Source organism: Tenrec ecaudatus, chromosome 9 (assembly GCF_050624435.1).
Source record: "Tenrec ecaudatus isolate mTenEca1 chromosome 9, mTenEca1.hap1, whole genome shotgun sequence".
Classification (NCBI taxonomy): Eukaryota; Metazoa; Chordata; class Mammalia; order Afrosoricida; family Tenrecidae; genus Tenrec; species Tenrec ecaudatus.
The window spans coordinates 105,264,702-105,291,841 of record NC_134538.1 but is presented as its reverse complement, the minus strand read 5'-3'; the positions used below and the strand labels follow the sequence as shown (position 1 = coordinate 105,291,841).

The window sequence follows — 27,140 nt, the reverse complement described above, 5'->3', positions numbered from 1 at the left end:
CTGTGGAAAACAAGTCACCGTATGTTCTGGTGATTACTGCTAAGCTGATCCCCCTTCTTTGCAAGTGTCTTGAAAACCCTAAGCTCCCAGGAGAGACGGAGAAGCAATTTCTCTGGGGAAGGAAATGAATTTAGACAACATTTGCAAGTCTAAAAATCAAATGTACCTTAAAAATAAGATGGTTCTCATGTAATAAAAAGCAACCGATTCCAAAACAATCGGCTTTCAAAAAGATAATAAAAGTTGTGAGCAGCTTGGTAATTGGAGGAAAAACAAAAACACAAACTACTTGAAATGGAACAGAAAAATATTTATCTGAGAAGAATGGTTTCTGCAGTGCTGACCTACTTCAAATAGTAAGAGACAAGAAAGATCATTTGTTTGCAGCTGCTTCCCCAAGCAACCAGAAAAGTGTTTGCTCTCCAGGGAGTTCCACGCTCCTAGAAAAATCCATGATCCTATCCCTAACACGCAGCATTTTCCCAGGGATGAGCTCAGGGGGCAGAAAAGGAGAAGCGAAAATGAACAAAGGCAACAGGAAGAAATGGCAAGAGCACAATCACCATCTCACACACACACACTACTTATATATTAGTTCTCCATTCACCAATTCATACATATGAATTCATATAATCAATTTACATATATATGAATGGTTGAATGGAACACTAATTTGTTCTATAAACTTTAACCTAAATCTCAAAAATTGTTTGTTTTTTTAAAAAAACAGAACACTTGGTGTATGGTAATTAATAAATGATTTCTGAATAAATAAGGCACCTGTTAGCTGCTCCCATTCATGAGGCTGGGCAGAAAGGAGAGTAGGTACATGGTGAGAGATGCTCTATAGTGGAGGCATTGCCCAGTCAGTAGGCACTATCAATGCTCAAACATTCTACTTAATAGCGTATCCGTACACATGACCACGCTCTTCAGCTCCCTTATTAATCCCTGTCATCTGCCTTAGTGCTCTGTTAGTTCTTTGTCCTCCTCCATTCTCATGGCTCTTTTATGAACTCTCACCTTACCCCTAGACCCCAGTCCGCCTACTCAAATAAATGTCAGAGAAAAATCTAGATTCCACTTCCTCAAAGACTTCCTGATATTTGGAAATAACAAATTCCTTCTTCTACTTGATCAGGCCCAAAGCATCGGGGTCATCTTGACATCTCTCTGTCTTTTTCACCCCACGTCTTATTTGTTAGCACACACCGTGTTGAGCCTATTTCCAAAATACATGAAAAATTTCACCATTCACCCCCCTTCCTATTGCCCTAATATTAGTTACTATCATATCTCAATTCTTACATTGAAATTGACCTCTAACTAGCCTTTCTTTCTTCCACCATTACACCCTACACTCTAGCCTCACCATAGTAACCAGAGAAATCCTGCTAAAACATATCACTCTGTTAGTTAAATAGCACTCTATTATTTAAAACACGGAAATGTTTCCTAAGTCACTCAGAATAAACCAGTCTTTGCAATGACCTTGCAGCGTCCTGCAAAGCCCTGTGTTCACCGATATTGCACACTGCTCTTCCATCAGTCCTGTGGCCCCTGGATTGCTGGGTAAGGAGGGCACGGGGTCACTGCTCCTCCGGTACTTGCTGTGATCCAAATGATCTCTTAGGACCTACATGGTGTACTACCTCATTGCCCTCAGGTCTTCAGCCAAATCACACGAAGATAGCTGCTTAAAAGATTTTTAAAGGAGCGAATAATGGGAGTTATAACTTCTGAGGTAGTTTCTGGGGGTAAAATAATATTTTTATTCTTATAGCTCAATGCTCTGAGAATTGTAAAACATCAAAAGATCAAAACAAACAACAGCTCACCCACCCCAACCCCAAACCAGATAGTTGTTTCCATTGGCTAAAATTAAAACCAGTAGCCATCCTAACATCACTCTTAATATTTCTATGTCCCTTTTCGGCTACATTGTTCTCCTTATTTTTCACTAATATTTGGATATATTTGACTTTTATATTTTGTATATTGATGGAGTCCTGGTGACGCAGTAGTTAGGTGTTTGGTTGCTAATCCAAAGCACGATGGTTTGCATCTGCAAGCCACTTGGAAGGAGAGAACAGCTCTGGGGATTTCTCACATAACGCTGATAGCCCAAGAAACTCATCAAGGCTGTTGTTTGACTCGTTCCTAAAGGGTGATATGGGTCAGAGTCAACTTGACCTCACAAAATAACAATAACACCTAGTATTTTGGATCTCCCCTACTAGAACATAAACTCCTTAGATAAGACTTTTTGAAATACATATAATTTATTGTTGCTGAGAATATTTACAGCAAAACATATGCCAATTCAAATTTCTACATGTACCATTCAGTGTCACCGATAATATTCTTTGAATTGTGTACTCATTATTACCCTCTTTTCTGAGTTATTTGTCCCTCTTAACATAAATTGTCCCCCAATTTTCTATCTAATCTTTCCATTTACTGTCATCAATTTGACTTACCTGGTTCTTAAAAGAGCACAACACTCAAGGAACACCTTTTAAAAAAACTAGGTAATCTAAATTATTGTTTGCTTTTAAGAAGACTTGAGGGGATGTTTTTGTTTTTGGTTAAAAAAATACTTATCTCAGGGCATGGGTGGCCATTTGCTTCCATGAACAACTGTCCCCTTGCCATGAGACCAGAAAACTGGATGGTGCTTGGCTATCATTGCATGTTTTGAGCAAAGATTCCGTAGAAGCATCCTAACCAAGAGGGGAAAGAATCAGTACAGAATTCCAAGTTTCCATGGACTAGAGACTTCCTGAAGCCATGAAGTTGGAGGGTAGTTTTTCCTTATCTCATTTTTTCCTCTCTGCCCTGTCCTCAAGCATCTAGAATAGATGCACTCACTGAATGGTTTCTAAATGAATAAACAGCAAGTAGCCGTTGTCATTTCGCCATCCCAAGTTGAATGCCAGAACGATAGCAACAAAGGCAATTTTACAGGTGCTGGTGACATTGCTATTTCTAAGAATCTGTGATTTTTTGTATGCTCGGTGTATTCAGCTGTTACTCAAAGGGGAGGAGGTTCAAGTTCACTCAGCGGCATCTTAAAAGCCAGGCCTGATGATTTACTTGTGCCAGATCAGCTATTGTGAACATTGTGGACACACGGACACACCTATGGGACTCAGACACACTTAGACTCGCTGTGACTTGGAATTGACTCAGCAACGCTGGTTCTGACTTACACAACCACAACCCCAAATGCATCACCACCGAGTGGAGTCCAACACACAGCAACCTTGTAAGACAAAGTCAAATGGTTCTAGAAAGCTCCACGGCTGGACATATGTACTGGAGCAGGCTGCCACATCTTCCTCCCCACATGGGGCAGGTGAGTTCTAAATGAAGTCTTCCAGTTAGCAGCGAAATGTTTTAACCAACTTGCCCCCAGGGCTCCTTAGTTTTAAACTAGCGCATCTTTAATAAATTAACAAGAAATTAATTAACAAGAAATTAATTAAAAATAAATTAACAAGAAATTCGTGGGGACTCTGAGTGACACTAGTGAAATACTTAAGCTACTCAGATATATCCTCCCGAGTGTTTAGGAAAACGCTGACACATGGCATAGTGGAGAGAGCCCCTTGCCCCTCAGTATGGGGCTCCTAGAAGCACTTGTATCAATCAGCAGATCCACTTTCTTGTTGCATGCTTCACCAGAGGAGTTAACCCCGCCCTGATCCCTTGACCATGCAAATGAGGCCTTCATTGTCAGTCCTGTTTTGCTACTAAGAGGTCACGCTGGTTATTGAGACCACGGAAAGTACAAGGCAACATCTTCTTCATCCCTTTCTCCTATGGCTCAAGGACAATGAGTTTTAACTCTATCTGACCGACAATCTGCTTTTTATAAAAAATAGTATTTCATATTGGTCCACTTAAAACCACAAGAAGCCTGGATTTTATTCTAACGTATACAAAATTGCAAATTGGAATTAATGCAAGTGTTTTCAATATGAAAAATCTCGTCTTGACTACGTCAGATAGCATTCTAAAGTGGTTGGGTACTTTTGCTTGTGTGTAGAATTACCATGGACACAATAGCTTCAGTGAAAGATTGACTCATGTACATCATACTCTGGGGGTGACATGCTGTTCTGAAAAGGTAAAAATGCTTGGTAAGGTCATGATGTCGTCAGAATATGATCTTCTCTTAATATATGAAATATTTGCACAACTGGAGAATTCATTGTATAGTAACCTATGAATATTATTGTTTGCAAAAATAAAGCTAGGTTAACAGGTCACATCATATGGATAGGGTTCTGTCCACATGAGTATCAGCCATGTTTGACAGCATTGATGTGTGTGGGACAATTTCTAAACTGTAGAGTGCGGGAACTGCGGACTATATGACTTTCTTCACTCACACCCACAAAACCCAGTAAAACCTATATGCAAACTGACACATTTTCCCAAAACTCCGTGAGGGGACAGTTTTGTCCCCATTGGCAAGCACTGCTCTGAGAACGGGGTCCGACTCTGAGACACTTTCTCCCTGGCCTCTGTTGTACCTTCCATGCCCGCCCAGTTGTGCAGGAGGGAAGAAGCAGCAGAAGTGGAAACCGATCCTTAGGTGGGTTACATTTCTCCTCTGGGTTACCTGGAGCTGCTGCGTTAGCTTGTTCATCTGTGGGTTCTCAGTTCGCCACTGGCATTCTGACAGGGTGCCATGCACATGTTGGGGAGTAGCCAGGAATCTGACCTGTCTCATCATTGAAATCCCCAAGGACAGGCGGCCTCGGCCACTTCAGTTCTGAATGACTAGAATATGGGGAAGAAGCGTGGCTTTACCACCACTCTAGCTTTTCTTTCTGTGTGGCTCTGGGATCTTGGAAATACATAAATTCACTCTCGCTGCATGAGTTGGCTGAGAGCATTGCTGAGGGAAGTGGGTTGGTATTTTTGCCTCATCAGCATAATGGTGATGTTATAGCCACATAGTTGTTGAATAAACTTGACTTCAATACAATGCCGAATGCTTGGCGTCCTCGCGGTTGATGGCTGCTGCTGTGGGGGCTGGGTGCTTCGGAGAGAAGGGAAGGTCCGCAGTCCCACTCGTGGTTCTTTTCAGACAAGGCCTGTAGAAGTACATTTTGGCAACTGTTTTCTCATCTTCGAACAATACACTTCCACCGAATTAAGTGAATTTAAGTTTAGATGTTATTAAACACTGTGAGTCATAGCATTTCAGAGCTGAGGAAATAGTTGCTAATAATGTGGGGTTAGAGAATTTGTACTGGTTGCTATGCCTAGGTGAACATTTGTGACATAGATTAAGTGTTTTTATCAACATCTCCTCATTTTCTGCATTCTGAATAATCAGCAGCACGAGGGCATAAAAGCTATGAAGGACATGACCTCTCTTAATCCATGTTTTAAATTGGTTTCCAGAGCAGCGGAGGCTAAGACAGAAATTCTTGTGCCAGTGACTTACTAAGGAAGAGTTTTCATGAGGGACCTTACTGCTACAGAGTCAGTCCCCGACTCGTCATACTGTGGTGGCATGTGCGTTGCTGTGATGCTGGAAGCTGTCACTGGTATTTCAAATGCCCAGGCCTCCCAAAGTAAATGGGCTTCCACAGAGTTTCTAGACTAAGAACAGACAAGCAGGAATAGGCAGTTCATTCCGAAGGAATAAGCCACGGAAAACCTTGTGGATAGCATTGAAACCTTGTCTGATACCCAAAGCTGTCGAACAGAATGAGAACGTTGTTAGAGACAGTGCTGGAACATGAGCTGCAAGCCCTCACACGATGAGGGAGTGCTGCCTCTCAAAGTAGCGTCAACCATCGACGTGGGCGGAGTCAAGTTGGTGGGACATGCACTTGCTGATGGGGCACAACTCCAAATGAGTAGAAACAGTTGCAAACATCTATTAAAAATCAGAATTTGGTTTGTACATGAACCTACAAACATTGGAAGTTGTCAAAAGATCAAATTGAGTTCGTAAAGATTAATATTTTGGATGCTAGTGAGATGAATGGACTGGTATTGGCCATTTTGAATTTGATTAGTAAGCTTTACTAAGTAAATCATCTGATTTATGAAGGAATGACAGATTTAAAAGGAATGGCGTCACATTCATCATCCAAAAGGAACAATTCAAGATCTACCTTTCAGTACAGGGTTATCTGTTATCTTTCCACATACAACCAAATCCAATCTTTATAAATATTATCTAAGTTTATGCACCAACCATTAAAGCTGGTGATGCAAAAATTTAAGAATTCTACCACTGTCTTCAGTCTGAAATTGATCAAACATGCAACCAAGATGCATGGATACATATTAGTGACTAGAATGTACAAGCAGGAGGCACAGAAGAAGGAACGATCGTTGGAAACTATGGTCTTGGTAGCAGAAATGAAGCTGGAGCTTGCATGGAGCTCACTTGATGGAATTTTGCAAGACCAACAACTTCTTCCCTCTCCTCATCTGTCAGTGTGCTGTACCGTGGTGGCTTGTGTGTTGCTGTGACGCTGGAAGCTGTGTCACAGGTGTTTCAAATGCCAGCAGGGTCACTCAAAAGGAACAGGTTTCAATGAAGCTTTCAGACTAAGACCAGACAATGAAGAGAGACACTGCTCCCCACTTCAGAAGGAAGAGTCGCTGCAAATCGTATGTGTAGCTTCAAAACATCGTCAGATACTGAAGGCCAAATGAATGGAAGCAGGAGTGTCAGAGATGATAGTGCCAGAGGAAGGGCCTCTGGGGTCAGAGGCACTCAACATGTGATTGAGGAAGAACTGATTTATCAGAGTGGAGTCCACCGGGGTGCTGTGAGTCGGATCGAGTGTGTGAGAGTGGAGCCTTCTGACTCTTCATTTGCTGATGGGACACTCCTCAAGGTACAGAGGAGCAGCGCAAAATCTGCCTGGGGAACCGATTACAGGGATCCATGTGTGACCTCCTCCCTGGGAGACGGACGGCAGAGAAGGGGGGGAAGGGAGACTCCGGATAGGGCAAGATATGACAAAATAACAGTCTGTGGATTATCAAGGGCTCATGAGGGAGGGGGGAGCGGGGAGGGAGGGGAAAAAAAGAGGACCGGATGCAGAGGGCTTAAGTGGAGAGCAAATGCTTTGAGAATGATTGGGGCAAAGAATGTATGGATGTGCTTTATACAATTGATGTATGTATATGTGTGGATTGTGATAAGAGTTGTATGAGCCCCTAATAAAATGTAAAAAAAGAAAGGAAAAAAATCTGCCTGTGATCAGAACCAGGAACACGTGACGTATGAATCCAGGAAAATTGGATGTCATTAAAAGGGACATGGAATGCACAAAAATCAATATCCAAGGCCTTAGTGATCAGAAATGGACTGGTGTTGGTCATTTTGAATCAGAAAATCATATGCTTTACTGTGCTGGGAATAACAGACTCAAAGGGGATGGTGTTGTGTTCATTGTCAAAAAGGGCGTTGTAAAATCAATCTTGAAATACAATACTATCTGTCATAGGTCCATATCTATTCTCCTTCAAGGAAATCCCATCAATACAACTACTATTCAGATTTACGAAGTGACCACAAAAGTTAGTGATGAAGAAAATGAAGACTTCTACCAACAACTTCAGCCTGAAATTGATTTAAAAAATGCAATCAAGATGCATTATAATTACTGGAGATTAGAGTGCAAAAGTTGGAAACAAAGAGAAAGGAATAGTAGTTGGAAAATGTGGAGTTGGGAGAGAAACAGAGCTGGAGATTGCATGAGAGAATTTTTACAAAACCAGACAAGTTTATAGCAAATATCTTTTTTTCAATAACATAAAAGGCGAGTATGGAGATGGACTGCTCCAGGTGGAATACACAGAAATCAAATTGACTATCTCTGTGGGAAGAGACAATGGAGAAGCTCAATATCAGCAGTTAAATCCAAACCAAGGGCTGACTGTGGAATTGCTTCTATGTAAGTTCAAGTTAAAGCTCATGGAAATGGAAACAAATCCACAAGAGCCAACATACAACCTTGTTTCTATCCCACTTGAATTCTGAGACTACTTCAAAAGAGCAGATTTGATATGTTGGACACTGATGGCAGGAGACCTGATGAGCTGTGGTGTAACATCAAGAGCATCATCCACAAAGGAAGCAAAGGGTCATTAAATAGACGGGGAAGAAAGAAAAGCTCAATGGATATCAGAAGACACTCAAACTTGCTCTTAATTCATAGACTAGTCAAGACAAATGGAAGAAATGATCACGCCAAATAGCTGAACAGAAAGTTCAAAGGACAGCTCAAGAAGACAAGTAAAACATTATAATAAAATTACAAAGGCCGAGAGTTAGAGGAAACCTGAAAAGGAAGGACAGGGTCAGCATATGTGAAACTGAAAGACCTATAAAAATTCAAACCTTGAGTTGCAATATTGAAAGCCTCTATGGGAAAATATTGAATGATACAGGAAGCATTCAAAGAAGATGGAATGAAAACACAGAGCTATTGTACCCAAAGAACTAGTCAGCATTCAGCCATTACAAGAGATAGTAGATGAGCAAGAACCAATGGTCCTGAAAGAGGAAGTTCAAACTGCACTGAAACCACTAGTCTAAAGCACGGCCCCAGGAGTTGATGAAATACCAGTGAATGAAATGCTTACTTAAGTATTTCAAACACGCTTGTCTATGACAGGATATTTGGAAGACGGCTAGTTGGCCCACTGACTGGAAAAGATCCATATTTGTAGCCATTCCAAAGAAAGGTGACCTAAATCATAGAAGACTATCATTAGTTTCATCCTCAAGTGAACTTGGCTGAAGGTCATCCAACAATAGTAGCGGTACAATGACATGGAGCTGCCAGATTTTCAGGCCAGAAGAGGATGTGGAACAAGGGACTTCATTCTGATGTTAATGGTTCTTCGCTGAAAGTGGAGAATACCGGAAAGATGTTTACTGGTGGCTCATTTACTATACAAAAGCATTTGACTGTGGATCGTAGCAAACTATGGATAACCCTGAGAACAATGGGAATTCTACAATAATCCCTGAATCTTATGTAGAACCCGTAAATAAATCCACAGGGCATTATTGGGAACAAAACGTGGGAATACTGCATGGTTCAAAATCAAGAAAGTTGTGCCTCAGGATGTATCCTTGCACTGTACTTATTCAATCTATACCTTGAGCAGATAATCCAAGAAAGTTGGTTATATGAAGAATTCAGCACCAAGACCAGAAGAAGGTTTATTCACAACCTGCAACATGCAAATGACATGTTGCTGTAAGGGGGGAGGACTTGAAAAACTGTTGATGAAGATCAAGGATGGCAGCCTTCAGTGTGCATTACAACTCAATGTAAAGAAGACCAAAGTTCTCACCATTGGACCAATCATAATTAATAGGGAAAATATTGAAATTGTCAAAGATTTCTTCTTGCTTTTATCTACAATCCATGCTCATGGAAGTAGCAGTCAAGAAATAAAATGATGCATTGCAATTCGTGGATCTGCTGCAAAGACCTCTTTAAAGTGTTGAAAAGCAAGGATGTTACTTTGAAGACTAAGGTGCACCTAACACAGCTGTGTTCTTTTTATTGCCTCATATGCATATGAAAACGGACTTTGAATACGACTGAAGCATTCATGCATTGGAATTATGGTACTGGTGATACATAATGACAGTACCATGGACTGCCACAGCCACTACCACATCTGTCTTGGTAAAAGTACAGCCAGAATTCACCCGAGAGGGAAGGATGACAGACATTTCACCTCACATATTTTGGAAATGCTGTCTGGAGTGACCAGTCCCTGGAGACAGACATCCTGCTTGGAAAAGAAGAGCAGCAGTGGAAACAGGAAGGCCTCGGCCAGCTGGATTGGCTCAGGGACTGCAGTGATGGGCTTACGCTCAGAACAGTTGGGAGGGTGGTGCAGGGCTTGGCATGTTTCATTCTGTTGTACACAAATAGTGTTGCTATAAGTAAGAAACAACTCAATGGCCCCTCTCAGCGACAGCAAGGAGTCCATGTTGACTAGTAGTAACCCTGTCTAGAGTTTCTGAATTTGTGCATCTTTCTCAAGCCTCAAGTGTCTTCTAAGAAGCAGCTGGTGGGTTTGAATTGGTGACCCTGAGTTTGATTAGCAACCCAATGCCTAACCCACAGCAGCACCAGGGATCCTTAGGAGAGACCTTGGAGGAGTGGGAAAATAAACCAAATCAAACAGAACAGAGCAGAAACAGAAGCTAGGCAAAGATGAGCTTCCAGAAGTTTCGTATCATACTGAAATCAGGGTCATCTCTGGAAGTTTCCCAAATGTACCAATTTTTGTTTTTGCTCAGTGTTGAGTTGATATGGAACCCCACATCCACTAGGTATTTGTGATAGGCTGCTACTAGATGTCAGGTAAGGCTAAAATCTTCCAGGGATTTCTTGAAGTGGATCCCATCAGCCAAGGAAAACTTCTGAAGGATCACTGTTGTGATCCTTGAGCAGCCAACACTGAGGCGGATGTATACCAACCCTGGTAAAGGGATTTAGGCCAGATTCCAACAACTGAAGATGCTAATGGAGCCAACCCATGCACTAATATGGCTTAAGAGTTTATAAAGCCACCAGCTCTCACCGTCTGAAAGTTTCAAAGTACAGAGTAACGTTGCCAACATGTACTGAGTGTTTGCTTTGCTCAAGAAATTTTTAAGTAGACTACATCGACACTATTTGATCTAATTCTCTACAAAAAATCTACCAAGAAGGTATGATTATTGGCCTTACTTCCGAATGAACTGAAGCAGAGAGAAAGTAAGCCACTTTCTCAAAGCCATGTAACTAAAAACCAAGGCAGTGACTGATGACTCATACTGATGACGTCGCTGAAATATAAAGTAATATCCCATGCCAAACTCTAGGTATTTGAATGTGAGGTGGGGCCCATATGTCAACATGTTTTCTATGTGATTCTTATACACACGGAAGTGTCAAAGCCATTGCTGAATAATATGAAAAGTGTTTTGAGTTGGAAGAAAGTTGAAGACAGTATCGATAGGTAACAATGACCAGTAGAAATAGAAATGCTTATTAAAAAACAAAGCTCGTTGCCATCAAGCTGATTTTGACCCAGAAAAGGCCCTGTAGGACATGGTATAGAAAGAACTGCTTTGTGTTTCTGAGCTTGTAACTCTTTATGGAAGAAGAAGGTCCATCTTCCTCCCAAAGGGTGGCTGGTGGTTTTCTAACAGCTGGCCTTGCGGTTAGCAGCCCAGCGCATGACCACACCATGACCGGGGCTCCAAAAAGTGCTTATAGATTTTGAGGTAGGTAGTTTATTGCTCCAACCTGGCCAATAAACACACGTGGGGTTGATTGAAGGGCAGAGGGATAAATGGCTCAGTGAGCCTCACCTTTCGAGTTCTCAGGTCTCTTGCTTTGTGATGGTTGGACCAGGGTGCTGCTGCCTTAGCCATGTCCCTGCTTCAGCTGGAAAGGCTCACTTCTTTTGAGACATCGCTGAGGAGAAGTCACACGGACCTAACCTACCCTGATGCCGCACTGAGCACTGGAGCAGCCCTGTGGAGGCCCCTGCCAGCACTGAAATGCTTACACACTCACTGACTCGGTTTTCCTCCTGCAATCGGCATCATTGCGTCTGTTTTGTGAGATGGAGGAGGACTTTGTGGATTGGTGTTGGACATATGGGTTAATGTTGGACTTGTGGCCTTGGACAGCACTGGATTGGGATGTTTTCTTGATGCGTACTTAACCTTTATATAAAACGCTCTCTTATACATGAGGTTCTATGGATTTTTTTCTCTAAAGTACCCAGAGTAATGCAGATTTCTATAAGTTGCTTAGAGACTGAGAATAGAATTAATATTGTGTTCTTCAATACTAAATAATAATCCTACAGGAAGAAATACCTATTTATTATAATATCATTTCTTAATATAAAGAACACAATATCCAAAACAAAAGGCATAGGAAACGTAGGGCTCAGGCACCCAAAGGTCCATTTTACCTCCATGATTGCATAGGCAGGCATTTGCTCCCCAAAATATGAAGCACCACCTCTTTTTCAGAAGTGAGCAGACTATTATGAATTTGAGAAGGGAAATTACTTCTTTCAAAAGCTTTAAAATGAAAATGTGATACAAATACAATGAAGTAATCATCAGTATATTTTCAACAGTATTTTTCTTCAGATCTTGAATGTTACTCTGCTCTTTGAAATCACTGAACATGCCTGTTTCTATACAAACACTTCATTGTAAAAATTGAATTAGTTTAACACCCTATCATTTAATACCTTTTGATTCATTTTATATTTGTTCTTGTTTTTAATATTTTCTGCTCTCTTTTCTACTCAGATTTTATCTGTTTTACTTGTTATTGGTTTGGTTTTTTTTTTTTTAGAGGAAACTATTGAGACAGATTAATGGTTTTTTAGGGTTATGGCAAGGGAGGTTGGGGAAAATAGGGAGCTAATAATGATAAGTACAAGGATGAGGAAAAGGTTCTAAAACTGATTGTGGTAATGATTGTGCAACCTTTCTTGATGTGATTGACCTATGGAATTTAATATGCCAATGAAAGTATTTAAAAAATGGAGCTAGGATATAAAAGGGTAAAAGAAGAAATAAAAAGAAGAAAGCCTGTGGATGTGAGGCCATGTAGACACAGTAAGATATTGTGTAGGCAATTTTGTGGGGTAACCTAGCACACAGCAACAGCAAACCCCCTCCCTTACCCCGCTGTTGGGTCGCCTTCTTCCTTGCCCAGGGATCTCTTCCAGGACAGAGCAGCAGGTCCATTCTAGTTGAATTAGCTTGTTGGACATTGGTGGATCAAATTAACTTTCTATATTCCCTTTAAACGTCTACAGGTGCTCTTCATGCTATTTAATTCATTGTGATAGTTACCTGTCCCAGGTATTGCTTATCAAAATACTTCTAAGTAATATACATGAACTTATTTCAGGTTCACACAGTTCTTAGCTCACTATGTTTCCAGTCTCTTGTTTAGTATTTCAATTTATTTTTGTCGTGAATTTATATAGTGACTTTTTTTATGGTTCCCTGTTAAGACCAAGGCTCTCTGTGGGTGCAGCATCCAGCTACTCACCCAGTGGGAGTCAGAGATGGCCGTCTGTTTCTGTAACTATGACACCTGTGGAAATCCTATGGGCCAAGTCTACTCTGTAGGGTTTCTATCAGCAACAGGCTCAGGATTAATACATGATTAAATCCTCTAGGGATTTAGGTAAGAGGTAGGCGGTCCTCAGAATGACCTCAAAATAATTTAACATAAAGTACATGGCAGCGGGCTTTGTTGTTGGGAATAAGGTTAAAGACCCCAATTTGGACAGTGTTCTTTAGAACAGGGAAAGAACAGCCTTAGGCATTTAAGATGCACCCCAACTAAACTGACCCTTCCCCAGACACATACTCTTAGGGGTTTAGGACCATATGCTTGATCTAATCTTATTAGTGAAGATTATGAAAACGCTTTAAAATCCCAAGGCTAGTGTTCAGTGCTAGGGTGTTCAGAGGGCATTCATGAGAATAGGGATTTAAAAACAAACAAGCAAACTGTTTATTTTGTAAGTCAAGAGTTGAGGGAAGGGTTTGTTTTTTTTAATATTGGCTTGAAAGTTCAGGTGTGTAAGTTAACCTTGAACCTTTTTAGCAGATAAATATGCCAGTGATCAACATTGAGGACCTGACAGAAAAGGACAGAATGAAGATGGAAGTTGATCAGCTCAAGAAAGAAGTGACCCTGGAAAGAATGCTGGTAAATTGTTGCTTTCTTTAGAATTTTCTTTTAAATTAGAGATTCTGGGGGAATCTCAAGTTAGCTGAGCCACTGAGGATGTTCAGAGTGGAAAAAATAAAGGGTATAGGCAAGAACTCATTTTACTTACGCATCAGAATGATCTAAAATTAGAGTCTAAATCAAGGAGTTGAAAATCTATTATACTCCAGGCAATGACAACCCTTGTCTTGTTTTTGCTTGACCATTTAGCAAAGAACACCTTCATATTTTCCAACGGGTATTTTAAAAAGAAAGCGGGGGAGGGGGATGGAGAGAGAGAGAGAGAGAGAGAGAGAGAGAGAGAGAGAGAGAGAGAGACAAGACTATGATGCAAAAGTCATATTTTAACCAAGTAATAGAACAAAGCAATGCATGGAAGCATTTTGCTTTTACTTTGTGATGTTGCTAAGCAAGCTTCTCCTTACTTGATGAAATATTGTGGTCGTTCACACCCTTGTAGCGGGACCTCATCCTCCGCAGTGTTGCAGTGGTCAGTAATGAATGAGCGTGTTCCAGTCCTCCTTCACACTCAAGCAAATTCCCACCAGAAAAATAGTGGCTGGAAATTGGAAAATGTCTCTTCATATAAGGAAAGTTAATAAAACAAAAATTCCTCTATAAATGATAAAGGGATATTTCATAATTTAAAAAATGCAGTTAACCAGTCCAAAGTGAAAAGGTGAGCTTTTTAAAGCGGTATACTTGTTTCAAAACTCCTGCTCCCAATTAGAATGAGCATTTGAGGCTTTCTTAAGTTTACAAATGTAAAACTAGACCCTGGCAGTTACACCTTGGGCTGCTAACTGCCAGATCAACAGTTCAAAACCACCAGCCACTCTGTGTGAGTAAGACAGGGTTTTCTATTCTTTAAAGACTTACAGTCTCAGAAACTCATGTGGGCCTTTCTACCCTGTCCTACGAGCTCATTATCCACTGGCATTAACTCAATTGCAGTGAGTTTATTTTTGTTTTAGTTTCACTTTTGTCATGATCTGAAACTTTCCTTCTACCCTCTCCATAAGAACTGAGGCAAAAATAAGGGGGATAAGTACAGCACAAAAGCCTAGAGCATGCACACACACACACGCACGCGCACACACACGCACGCACACACACTTTAAAGAGAAAGTTGTTTTTCTCTTCTTTTCTTCAAACAATGAGAAGCTCTCTTATGACTTACAGCCCAGGACTGCTTTTGCTCAGGCAATTTGGTTGTCTTTGGGTTTATTTGTCATTGTGATAAACTTCCCCTAGGACTTTTATTTTGCGGGCTATTGGAGTACTTTTCTCCATTTCTCAACTGCTTCCATACTCTTGAACATCAAACTAATTTTAACATCTGCCTGCAAAACTATAATTGAGAAAACCAAGTTATACAGGAAATGCCTGTGAGCCCCGACTCGATGCTCGTAGTGAGATAAACGTGGGGGGGGGGCGGGGGTAGTAGGCAAGGCTATGATAAGATAATGGTTGCCGTTCATTGCTGAGTCAATCCACATGGTGAGCTACAAGTTTTAGGGACGTAAGGAGCAGACCACTATTACCAACTATGATAGGATAATGTGAATCATGATTTAATCTGGAGATTGAAATAGTCAGAGAATCCAAAGATGATGACCGCATTGAATGGAAGGTGGCGTGCACACCTGTCTTCTCCAGTGGTGGCTGCGGTAAGTCAGCCTTTCCCTTTTGGTGTTCCAAGTGCAGAGACAGAGGCTAGCGTCTGCTTTTAAGTTGTGTATGATTCCCAGACGCCGGATCACAGCCTGCCATTGGAAAAGCCAGCCTTCCACTCATTCTTGTCTCTGGGATAGAAACTAAAAAAATCACTGCCATCAATTAAATTCCAGCGCATGGTGAGGCAACGGCTCTGGTGGCGCAGCAGATTAAGCACCGGTCTGTTAGCCACAAAGTCAGTGTGATGAGTCCTGACAGGTGAGGACAAAAAATCTGGCATCTGGCATAGCTCGCGTGAGAGGAAGCAAATCTAAATTACTGTACATTTTGAAAGTGTATACAAATCAGAAAGTTTTATCATAGGACCAATCTTCTCTGACCTAGGTAAAAATTATTTGTTCTGATAACTAGACAATGAACTGCAGCATTGAAAGATAATTTAAGGTCTATTGGATTATATGGTATGTAAAAAATAAAATCTTAAAGGTCTAACATATTTGGAATTCATTTAACAAAAAGACTGAAGATGTAAAAAATTAAACAGTAAGCTGGATAAATGAAGTAGTTCTGTGTTAGTGTCATAAAAGATATGTTAAGGGAAAGCAAAGGAAATTGAAAAAAATATAAAAATTTTGATTCCTCTAAAGGAGTGTTAAGGGACAGGCTCAGAGTTGAATAAGACCTAAAGCCTGACTTTTTTACAAAGAATTATTATACTGGTGTAGATGTGGGAGGAGGAAACAATAAACAAAATGAATGATTCAGTTCCCACAATGTTTGTTTATCAAGATTCAGGTGCCTGGGATAAGTCAGCCAAAGGTCCCTAATCTCTTGGGGCCCACTTGATAGTACATTATTATTAATCATTGTGTGGAAGTTTAAAATGAAATGACATATGTATACTTCTTATATTCCAGGGGGGTTGATAAGCCTGAAATGTAAAACATGAGCATAGAACCTAGAGATAGAAAATATTTTTTAGAAGTTATTTGCTGGGGTTGACCATGAGCTAGTCTTTGAAAAAGTATATTAATCCTTTCATGCAGTTTCCTCATCTATAAAATGTGACAATAATCTATTTGCAGGTAGTTGTGACAGAGAGAAAACATGTAATATATGCACAATAAAAGCATTTATTGTTACTACTACTTTTGTATTCCCCGTGAAGTACAATATGCTACATAATCTGTAGATGTTCAAAGAGCATTTTTTGAGTGAATGAATACATTATGGTAGTTCTCATTCTGTAGCTGTGACTTTTATTTGATTATGTACAGGCAATGTGAACTAGAAAAATTAGATAATGCATATTTTTTGTAAATTTTTAAATTTTGTTGTTGAGAATATACCCCGCAAAACATACACCAATCAGCAATTTCTAGACATACGATTTGATAACATCATGCTCTTCGAGTTGTGCAACCATTCTCATTCTTCTTCAGAGTTGTTTCTCCCTCATTATCCAAAACCTGCCCGTGCGCCCCCTCCCCACGACCACCCCGAAGTGTCTGTCTAGATTTTCAAGTTACTGTTGCTAATTTGACCTCAAGTAAAACCCACAGCCATCAAGTCAGTTCCAACGCGTAGAGCACCTATAGAACCCCCTTTGCGTTTCCCAGAGCACACATAGATACAGCTTTTCTCGTCGTGTGATGTGAGGTCATGAATGATTTGTGCTGCCGACTTAGTTCGTTCAGCTTGAAGTCTTTAACCCTGTCTATGCTGATGTTCTGATTGCTGTTGTTAGCTGTTAGTCAGCTCCAACCCACAGTGATCCGATGCGTCATAGAAACACACACTGCACGGTCCTGCACCATCCTCACAGACGTTCCTGTGCCTGAGGTTACTGAGGCAGCCCCTGTGTCCATCCATCCCATCAAGGGCTTTCCTTTTTAGCCACCAGGCCCTTCTCCAGGGACGGGTCTCTCCTGACAGTGTGCCCAAAGTATGTCAGACAAAGTCTTGCCATCCTTGCCTCTAAGAGGCACTCTGGCCTTACTTCTTCCAGTTACAGATTGATTTTTCCTCTTAGCAGGCCAAGGTACTGTCAACAGGCTTTTCCAGCACCACAATTCAAATGTATTGACTTTTCTTTGGTCTTCTTTATTCAATGTCCAACTTTCACATGCATCTGATGCAATGGAAAATACCATGGCTTCGGTTAGGGGTAACTTTGTCCTCAAAGTAACATGCTTGCTCTTTAATACTCTAAAGAGGTCTTATGTAGCAAATTTACCTAATGAAATATGTCTTTTGATCTCTCGACTGCTGCTTCCATACTGTAGCATGCATCAGGATTTCATATCCAGCATGGCCGAGTAGTATTTTATTGTCTGTATGACCACATTTTATTGGTGCCTTCATTTGCTGATGGGTGTTTAGGTTGTTTCCATCTTCTGACAGTCCTGAGTAGTGATGCCACGAACATTGGTATACAGGTGTCTTTTTGAATACAGTAGGCAATATGTTTAGACAATAAAACTGATTTGTGATGTTGTGAAGAGTTTCGCTTTCTTTATGTTGAGATGTAATCTGTACTGCAGCTGTAGTCTTTGACCTTCATCAGTAAGTGTTTCAAGTTATCTTCGTTTTCAGCAAGCAAGGTTTTGACATCTTCGTATCGTCAGTTGTTAATGAGCTTTCCTCCAGCCCCGATGCCATGTGCTTTGAGTCCAGTACTCAGATTGTTTTCTCAGCACACAGAGAATGTGTAATGAAAATATAGAGCCCTGGTGCACACTGTTACGGCTCTGACACTACGCAGTAGCCCGTAGTTTAGGTTGAAGGGCTGCCTGGTGTGTAGCTCAGGTTTCGCAGGGGCATTTCTGGAGTTCCTATTCTTCATAGTGTGATCCACGTGTTACAGAGCTGCACTATGCAATATCTACCGTCAATCTATCAAACCTAAGGAACATCCTTCTGGAATTCTCCACTCTCAGTCAAGGCCATCTGACATCAGCCACGACGCTCCTTATTCCGTGTCCTCGTAAGACTCCAGCTTGACTTTCTGGAAGCTGTCCATTTGCTGCTGCCACCGTTGTAAAATTATCTTCTGCGAAATTTCACTTATATGTGAGTTGACTGATATTGTTCAGAAATCTCACGTATAAAAATATGAATCTCTTCCAGTTAGTTGATAAGGTGGCTGCTTTCTATTGCATCAGTTTGTTGAAACATCTCAGTGGCTATTTTGTCTGTTCCTGGAGCCTTGGAAAATACATATTCCTTGACAGAGAGCTGATAGTGGAGCATTAAGATAATACAAAGGGAAAGTTTTTTATAATAAACACACTCTTGGTTCCTGTAATATTGCTTTATACTAAAAATATCGCTTGATACCAAAATTCATCTCTTTTTCTCTTGTTTAAAGTATCCAACTGTAATATTGCTTTATACTAAAAATATCGCTTGATACCAAAATTCATCTCTTTTTCTCTTGTTTAAGGTATCCAAATGCTGTGAAGAAGTAAGAGATTATGCTGAAGAAAGATCTGGTGAAGACCCCTTAGTGAAAGGGATCCCAGAGGACAAGAATCCCTTCAAGGAGCTCAAAGGAGGGTGTATGATTTCCTGAAAAATTGTTGGAGTTTATGGAATTAATGACAATACTCATTTGTTGTCACAATGTAACATACTTTAAAGCATGTGCATACAAATTTAAATTTATGAGTGTAAACTTGGAATAAAAATTTCAATGTAATCACACCGACATCTTTGTTTTTATTCATTAGCACACAGTCTAATAATGATTGGCAACATTAGCGGAACCTTTCTTTTCAAAATAATTCCTATGCTTTATGGAGGAGTTTATTTTGTCTGAGGTTGCCAGGATATAGCTAATATTTTATGTGTCTTCGCTACCCTTCAGCACTCGCAATGTTCCACCCGGAAATCTCAAGTTAATGCCTGCTCTCCCCAGACTTTCTCTTGTTTATAGAATTCATCCATTCTTGTGATAAACAGATAACCTATTCTGTCAGGCCATGTGCCAGGACGGTTTTTGTTGATAGTTTATTCTCTGCTTCCTTTTCTCTCTCACCTTCCAGTCAGTGGTCATGGTTTTGACATAGTCTCTGCCTACATTCCTACCCGTCTCTTCTTGTAACCAATGCTGTGGATTTTTCCCACAAAAGGAAATGGGATGAAGAGTTCAGACTGCGGTCACAGAGCCCAGTGAGTGTAAGCAGCCCTGAAACAAAGGTTAGGAACACAAATTTACGAGGCAGAGAGTTCTGCCTTGGTCATTTATTGCCTAGCTGACTTCAGCCAAGTTACTTAATCTTTCTAAATCTCCGTTTCTTCCTACTATAAGGTAAAGATTATAACGATGTTTTCCCTCAACCGCTGCGATTAAATATGAGACTGTCATAAACATAGCAGTTACCACATTGCCAGTCATGATGAGCGTGATAAACGCTCACTACTTTGATTGTTGAGAAAGAACTACATGAAAATTCCCTAATCCTTTAAGATACACACTTTTCCATTCATCCAGAGGAAAACTTCAATCAGCACACCCTTTTTCTGTATCAGTGGGAGGGCAAGAATATAGAGAAATAGCTATTATCTGCATCATCTTTCAGTCTTATCTGTTTGCTCTTGGACTTTCGCTGAATTTGTGTAACCCAATTTCACCACCTTTATTTCAAAAATTACCAGGTGCTCTGGTGGTGTCATGCTAAGCATCGGGCTGCTAACCACAACGTCAGTAGTTTGAAACCACCAGCTGCTACTCGGGGCAATGATGGAGGTTTCTATCTGGTAAAATGCTATAGTCTTGGAAACTCACAGGGGCAGTTCTACCCTGTCTTGCAGGGTTACTGTGCATCAAAACGGACTTGATAGCAGCGAGTTTGGTTTGGTTTCGGTGCCAATGACTAAGGTGTCTTGGTAGCACTGTCGGGTAGGCTTTGGACTGCTAATCAAATGGAACAGCCCCTCTCAAGGAGAAACAGGAAGCCATCTGCTCCCATAAAGATTACAAAGCTACCATTCTGTTTGCAGAATGGACTCAATGGTACTGTGCCTTTTCTGTTGTCTGTTTGTGCTAATGTCTAAGAGAGATTACTTGCCTTGACCTCTATCATAATACTCAGAAATGTGAATTACCATATATACTCATGTATAAGCTGAGTTTTTCAGCACAAAGACTGTGCTGAAAACTGGGGTTCGGCTTATACAGGGGTCAGTGGTACCCCAATGAGGTGTAACATCTTGTGGGTGATTGCCGTTCCTCCGCTGTTCATTCAAAGCCCCGCTGACACTGCAGGGCTTTGAATGTTTGTTTACTCACATCTAACCAATCAGAGCCGTCCTATGACGTGGATGGCTCCAATTCACAGAAGCACCTGTAGTAATTCACTTATGCCGGCAGCTGAACTGGTAAGGATGTGTCTGTGGCTGTGCTCCATCTCTCCCCTCTGGTCTCTGTGTTAATTCACATCCTGCATTTCCCACCCTAGGCTTATACTCGAGTCAATCAGTTTTTCTGGTTTCCCAGGTCATAATTAGGTACCTCGGCTTATACTCGGGTCAGCTTATACTTGAGTATATACGGTAATCATCATATTTGAAAAGCAAAATAAGAATAATCTAATATTTGATCTGTAAGGTCAATTTTTAAAGACCATACCATGTTGGATCCTAGAGCAGGGGCCCTCCCAGTCTGATCATCGTAAATACGTGGCCAGAACTTGTTGGATCTTGTCTTAACCGTTCCTTTGGAATGTACAAAATCAACAGTCAGAGAAATTAGTTGACTCATGTCTTCCGGCTTAATGGCACTTAATGGTAATGGACTTATTTTTTGTTGCTTTCTTTTGTTTCAGGGGCGGGGGTAGGTGATATAAAACAGTTTGCACGCAGCAACTAATAATCTAAACATTAGAGGTTTGAATCCACTCAGTAGTACTACAGAAGAAAAATTCTAGAGTTCTGTTTCTCGAAAGAGAACGGTCAAGAAAAATCATAAGGATCTGTTCTTCCCTGTCACTCACTCACTCACTGTGAGGTGGCATTGACTCAATAGCAGGAGGTTTGGTTTGGGTCTGGGGGTTTGGTCATACGGATTCTTCCCCCTGAGATGCCCCACTCCATCTCCTTTCAGCCTATGGAAGCCCTACTTCTCTTCCAAGGCCACAGGAAGCTATCTCCTTGGCCCCTCATCTGCCCATAGCATTTTGTGCATCTCTTAAGTTGTTTTAAGGATGTTTGGTGGCATAGTGGTTAAAGTGACTGGCAGCTAATTAATGACTTATTAGTTCTAATTCTTTGGCTGCTCTTCTGGAGAGTAATGTAGCAATGTTGTGACAGTCTGCATCTTTAAAGATCAAACCTCTCATTGTAATTTATATATAACAATACGGGAATAGATCTATGTACATATATTTATTTGTTAAATATTAAGGCAGCAGACAGACATTGGACTTCCACTCAAGTACTCCCTCAACACAAGATCACTGTTCTAATAGGCCAGAACTCTGTGATGCTCACTTTCCCTGACATGATCGCTGAAGGCAAAATGGGCGCATAAGCAAATATGGTGAAGAAAACTGATGGTGCTTAGTTATCAAAAGATACAGTGTCTGGGGTCTTAAAGGCTTGAAGATAAACAAGTGGCCATCTAGCTGAGAAGCAACAGCACCCACATCGAAGAAGCACACCGGCCTGTATGATCATGAAGTGTCAGTGGGACCAGGTATTAGGCATCAAAGACCCAAAACAAAAAATCATTTGGATGTGAATGGGGGGGAGGGCAGAGTGGAGACCCAAAGCCCATCTGTAGACAATTGGACATCCTGTTTCAGAAGGATCACAAGGAAGAGACAAGCCAGTCAAGGTACAGGATAGCACCTTTCCTTTAGTTCTTTAATGCTTCCTCCCACTCCACCATCATGACCCCAATTCTACCTTACAAACTCAACTAAACCAGAACATGTACACTGGTACAGATAAGAGCTCACAACACAGGGAATCCAGGACAGATAAACCCCTCAGGACCAATAATGAGAGTAGCGATACCAGAAGGGTATGGGAAGATAGGGGGTGGGGGGAAGAAAGGGGAACCAATCACAATGATCAACATATGACCCCCTCCCAGGGGGACAGACAACAAAAAAGTGGGTGAAGGGAGACAGCAGTTGGTATAAGACATGAACAAAATAATAATTTATTTAGAGGGAAAAAATGAGAAGCCGATACCAAGGGCTCAAGTAGAAAGAAACTGTTTTGAAAATGATGATGCCAACATATGTACAAATGTGCTTGACACAATGGATATATGTATGGATTTCAGTAAGAGCTGTAAGTGCCCCCAACAAAATGATTTTTTAAAAAGATTAAGCCTCTGACCCTCCTTGATACCTGTGCTCATGCAGAGATGGCAGAAGATATGGGTGCTGTAGTAAAGTGTGGTGAAGAAACCAGATGGTGCTCAGCTATCAGAAAGAATAGCATCTGGGGTCTTTTTCTTCAACTAAGCAATCATCTGTGTGAGATGTCAGCGAAGTCCACACAGGAGGAACACACTAGCCTGTGTGATCCAAGAATTGTGAATAAAAAAATCAAAGAGCAGGAGGGAATGATGCTAGAGCTTCATTTCTTAGCATCCAGTTTCCAGAAGGCTGGGGTGACAGGAGAAACCTCAAATCCATTTGTAGGGTTATCACTTGGCTTAATCCTCCAGTGAATCCCTCTGACATTGGCCTGACACAGTGCCTTGGAAAGTGTGCTAATGCGGATATAATTAGCTTACAATTTAACATCTTATCCTTTGTTCTCCCTTTTGAGCAATTTGAAAGTTTGTTCTCATTTTAGTATTTTATGTTATCTTCTCAACCAAGGTTTTTTCATATTTTATTTAGTTATTGGGTTTTTCTTTAGATTTCTTTTTTGTATATTTTTCTCTATACGAAATCCAGGATAGCTAAATCTATAGACAAAGTAACTGGATTGACAATTTCTTGGGATTATGATAAGGGAGGTGTTGGGGAAATGGGAGTTATCCATGCGTACAAGGAAGAAGGAAATTCTCTAAAGTGGTGGTGATCACACAGCTCCCTTCTTCATGTGTTTAGGTGACTGACCTGCGCGATATGTGAATGATATGAACATAAAACTGTTCAGATTCAATTTCAAAAAATTTGGAGTTTCAGAGCCCCTGTATACTACTCTGCCCTAAAGGTTGCTACCCCACAGTAATGTTGTTGTTGTTTTTAAGTTGCTTCATGTTGTTTTACTTTCTCTTATAATTAGCATGATTGTTGTATTCGCCATGATATATTGTATATGTTTCACACCAGAAGCTTCTGTTTTGGAAGCTTCTATACCAACTGATGTGAGAAAGATGGGGCTTTCTATCCCCATACAGAGCTACAGTCTCAGAAACCAGCAGGGACAGTTCTACCCTGTCCTCAAGGGTCTCTGTGAGTCAGCATGCACTCGATGACAATGAGCACACCAACTCATAAACCGTCTCTACAACCTAATTGATTTAATAAAATTTTATGCAAATAGAATCAGTGAAAGACAGTAGTTAGGAGAAATTTCAATGGAATAATTCAGACTTCCTGACTAATATTTGATTTAACTGATGATTAAATCAACAATAGAGTTAAGAAATTCCTTTCTGTCTAAAACTCCAGGTTGTCAGCGGAATTTTGAATAAGATAGCAATCAGAGGAAGGAAAATAGAGAGCAGGCGATGGCTCAGGACAGGAACTGGAATCATGACTTTCCTATAGTTCATGCAGCGACAGCTGCCCGTGCCTGTTGTTACAGAAGTTGGTTCAGGGCCAAAGATGACCAGGTTAAAGGGAATAAAGTAAAACGACAGGAAAGCAAAAATTGCTCTAGCCCAGCTTTACCATTGGTTTCTTTCATAAAAGCTCCTGATAATGTTCAAAAGAATAAGTTTTCGTAAGAGGTAGTTGAAAAGTGCTTGTAAAATGGAATGAAAAGATAGTGGAATTTTCCATGAACTTTTCAAAAGCCGTTGTTACATGTCCACTGTTACAGTTCATTTTGGCTTATAGAGCTCTCGAGCATATATCTTTTGAGCTACTTAAACTTTGGAAGGTTTTTGTACACATAGCTGGGTTTTAGGAAAGAAAGCACATTTATTTTCATTTTAATTTGGATTACTCTGATGTTAGCCAGATTTCAAAACAAAGATAATATACTTCATAAATTCATAAAAGAATATACTAACATGAGCAAAATAGTAAAATGACTGATGAGATGAGCAGTTTACGTATGATGGCAATTAAGTCTTAGATGAGTAGATTGGAAATAAGACATCATTTTGATCACATGGATTTTTAGCACTATATGAAGACTCGCGGTGATCCTATGAGACAAAGTAGAATTGTCTCTTAGGATTTCTGAGGTGACACATCCTGTGGGGAGCAGACAACTTTATCTTTCTCCTGGGACGGGGCTGGTGGGTTCAACTCTTGGCCTTAGGGCTAGCAGCCCCATTTTGATCTACTCTTCTGCTAGGGTTTCTTGTTGTTGTCATTGTCAGGTGCCGACAAGTCAGTTGGAACTCATAGCTACCCTGTGTACAGCAGAGTAAACTCTCCCTAGCATGCGCCCTCCTCGGGGTTGTTCTTGAGTGGGAGTCCATAGGTGCAGCCACGGTGCCAGTCGCCTTCCTGGTTTGTGCTGCCCCTTTACGTTTGCAAGCATGATGTCCTTCTCCATGGTCTGGGCTCTCCTGGGAACCTGTCCAGAATACTTTAGGTGAAGCCTCACCATCCTCAATACTAAGGAACATTCTGGCTGAATTTCTTCCCAGGAAATGGTGTTGGTTCTGGCAGTCCAAGTTACTTTCAGGATTCTTCCCCAAGACCATAATCCAAATCCATAAATTCTTTATTCCTATGTCCAACTATCACATACATATGAGGTGATTGAAAAGACCGTGGCATTGGCCAAGCATACTGGAGTCCTCAGAGAAAGGCTTGCCCCTCAACTCTTTAAAGAGCTCAGGTGCAGCAGATTTGCCCCGTGCCATGGGCTATTTGAAGTTTTGATGGAAGCGTCTATGGACAACTCTGAATAACTGGCTTCAGTACTTTCCTAAAGATGTTTTCTCATATGGATTTTTAGCAATCTAGTTGACAACCCAGAACATGGTCAATCACTTTTCCTTTTGAAGAGATCGTCGGTGTGGGTTCAGTCAGGTATTGCATTGCTAGCCTTTCTCCCTGGCAGAGCATGGAGAGACGTGGGTGCATTTGCTGCCCCCTCTGCCTCCCTCCTTTCTCTCCTCTCCACAACCCTCGGCATCAGGGAGACGCTGTAGGACAGAGTAGAACTGCCCCCGTGGGTTGCTGAAACTGTAACTCTACAAGAGTAGAAAGCCTCATCTTTCTCCCTCAGAGCTGCTGGTGGTTTTGAACTGCCAACTCTGTGATTAGCAGCCCATTTGCACTGGCCCCCAGGGCTCCTCAAGTCTCCAAAGACTGTGGAAATATTAAACCAGTATGGATTTATGAATATTTATCATTGAATCTGACTAGAGGTTTTCACAGGGAAAAATTTCTGGGCTAAATTAATTCTATTGTTATAGTTTGGAGCAGACATACTCATATTTATTTACTTAATTGAGTTATTTAAACATACGTTAAATAATATCAACTTGTATTTGCTAATAATAAACAATACATTAAATGATCTTGATTATATTTAAATCATGAGTTTATTAATTTAGGCCACATTCACATTAACTACTAATGTTAATCAACTTAAATTTACTTGTAGCCAACCTCTTTTATTTAAGCAATGAGAAAGCAGAAAAGGGCAACAGCTCTGGACGCGGATGTGGTTTTTGTCTGGGCAGACTGCTTCCTAACAAGGAAAGCCTTGGCGAGTGATCTGAATTCTTTGAGCCTACAAGATCCTGGAATGTGTGGTATCCCGAACAATGAAAAAGAACTTTCTACCCATTTTTCTTTGTGAAAGTAATTGATCCTTTATAGTTACATAAATAAAATTAGGGACAGAATATATCATGGCTGATCCTTCTCTTTCCCCTGTCCCTAGATTAATAATTAGAAACTAATTAAAAAGAAACACTCAGAACAATTCTTTTTCTTCTCCTCGGAACTCCTTCAGAGCCCCTGCCCTCAAGTGTGCTCCAGCCAGAGAGGAGAGGACAGAGGGGCGGAGGGGCGGTGGAGAGCCTCATCTTTCTCCTGAAGGGCGGCTGGTCTCTGCAAACTGCTGACTGTGTGATTAGCAGCCCAACAAGTGACTCACTAAGCCACCAACGCTCTGTGAATGCGCCTGACGTCGCCCTCCTTCTGGAGAAGTTGGTGGAGCCTGGGATGAATTATGAAATAATACAAAATACAAAGTATTTTATGGGTGCTGAAGTCCCTGGGTGGGCAAACCTTCTGCCTGCTACTGCCTTGGTGGCGTAGTGGATTGCAAATTAGGATGCTAATCTCAAGGTCAGCAGATAGACTCCATCAGTTGCTTTATGGGAAAAAGATGAGGTGTTCTGCTTTACCGCCTCAGAAATCCAAAGAGGCAACTCTACTCCTATAGAGTCAGAATCAACTCCACGACAGAGGGTTTAGTTTTTGTGTGTACTACAGATTGGCAGTTTTCCTACTCAGTAGTGCAGTGGAATAAAGGCCTGCCAATCTGCTTCCCTAACATTTAAAACCCAGA

General features: G+C 40.9%; 1 protein-coding gene across 1 annotated transcript; it reads left to right on the top strand.

Annotated features, from left to right (window-relative positions):
- The first annotated feature begins 13,667 nt into the window (after positions 1-13,667).
- Positions 13,668-19,035, top strand: GNGT1 (G protein subunit gamma transducin 1). Its single transcript, XM_075557610.1, has 2 exons — positions 13,668-13,763; positions 18,907-19,035. The coding sequence occupies exons 1-2, from the start codon at positions 13,668-13,670 to the stop codon at positions 19,033-19,035; spliced, it is 225 nt and encodes a 74-aa protein (XP_075413725.1).
- The last annotated feature ends 8,105 nt before the right edge of the window (positions 19,036-27,140 follow it).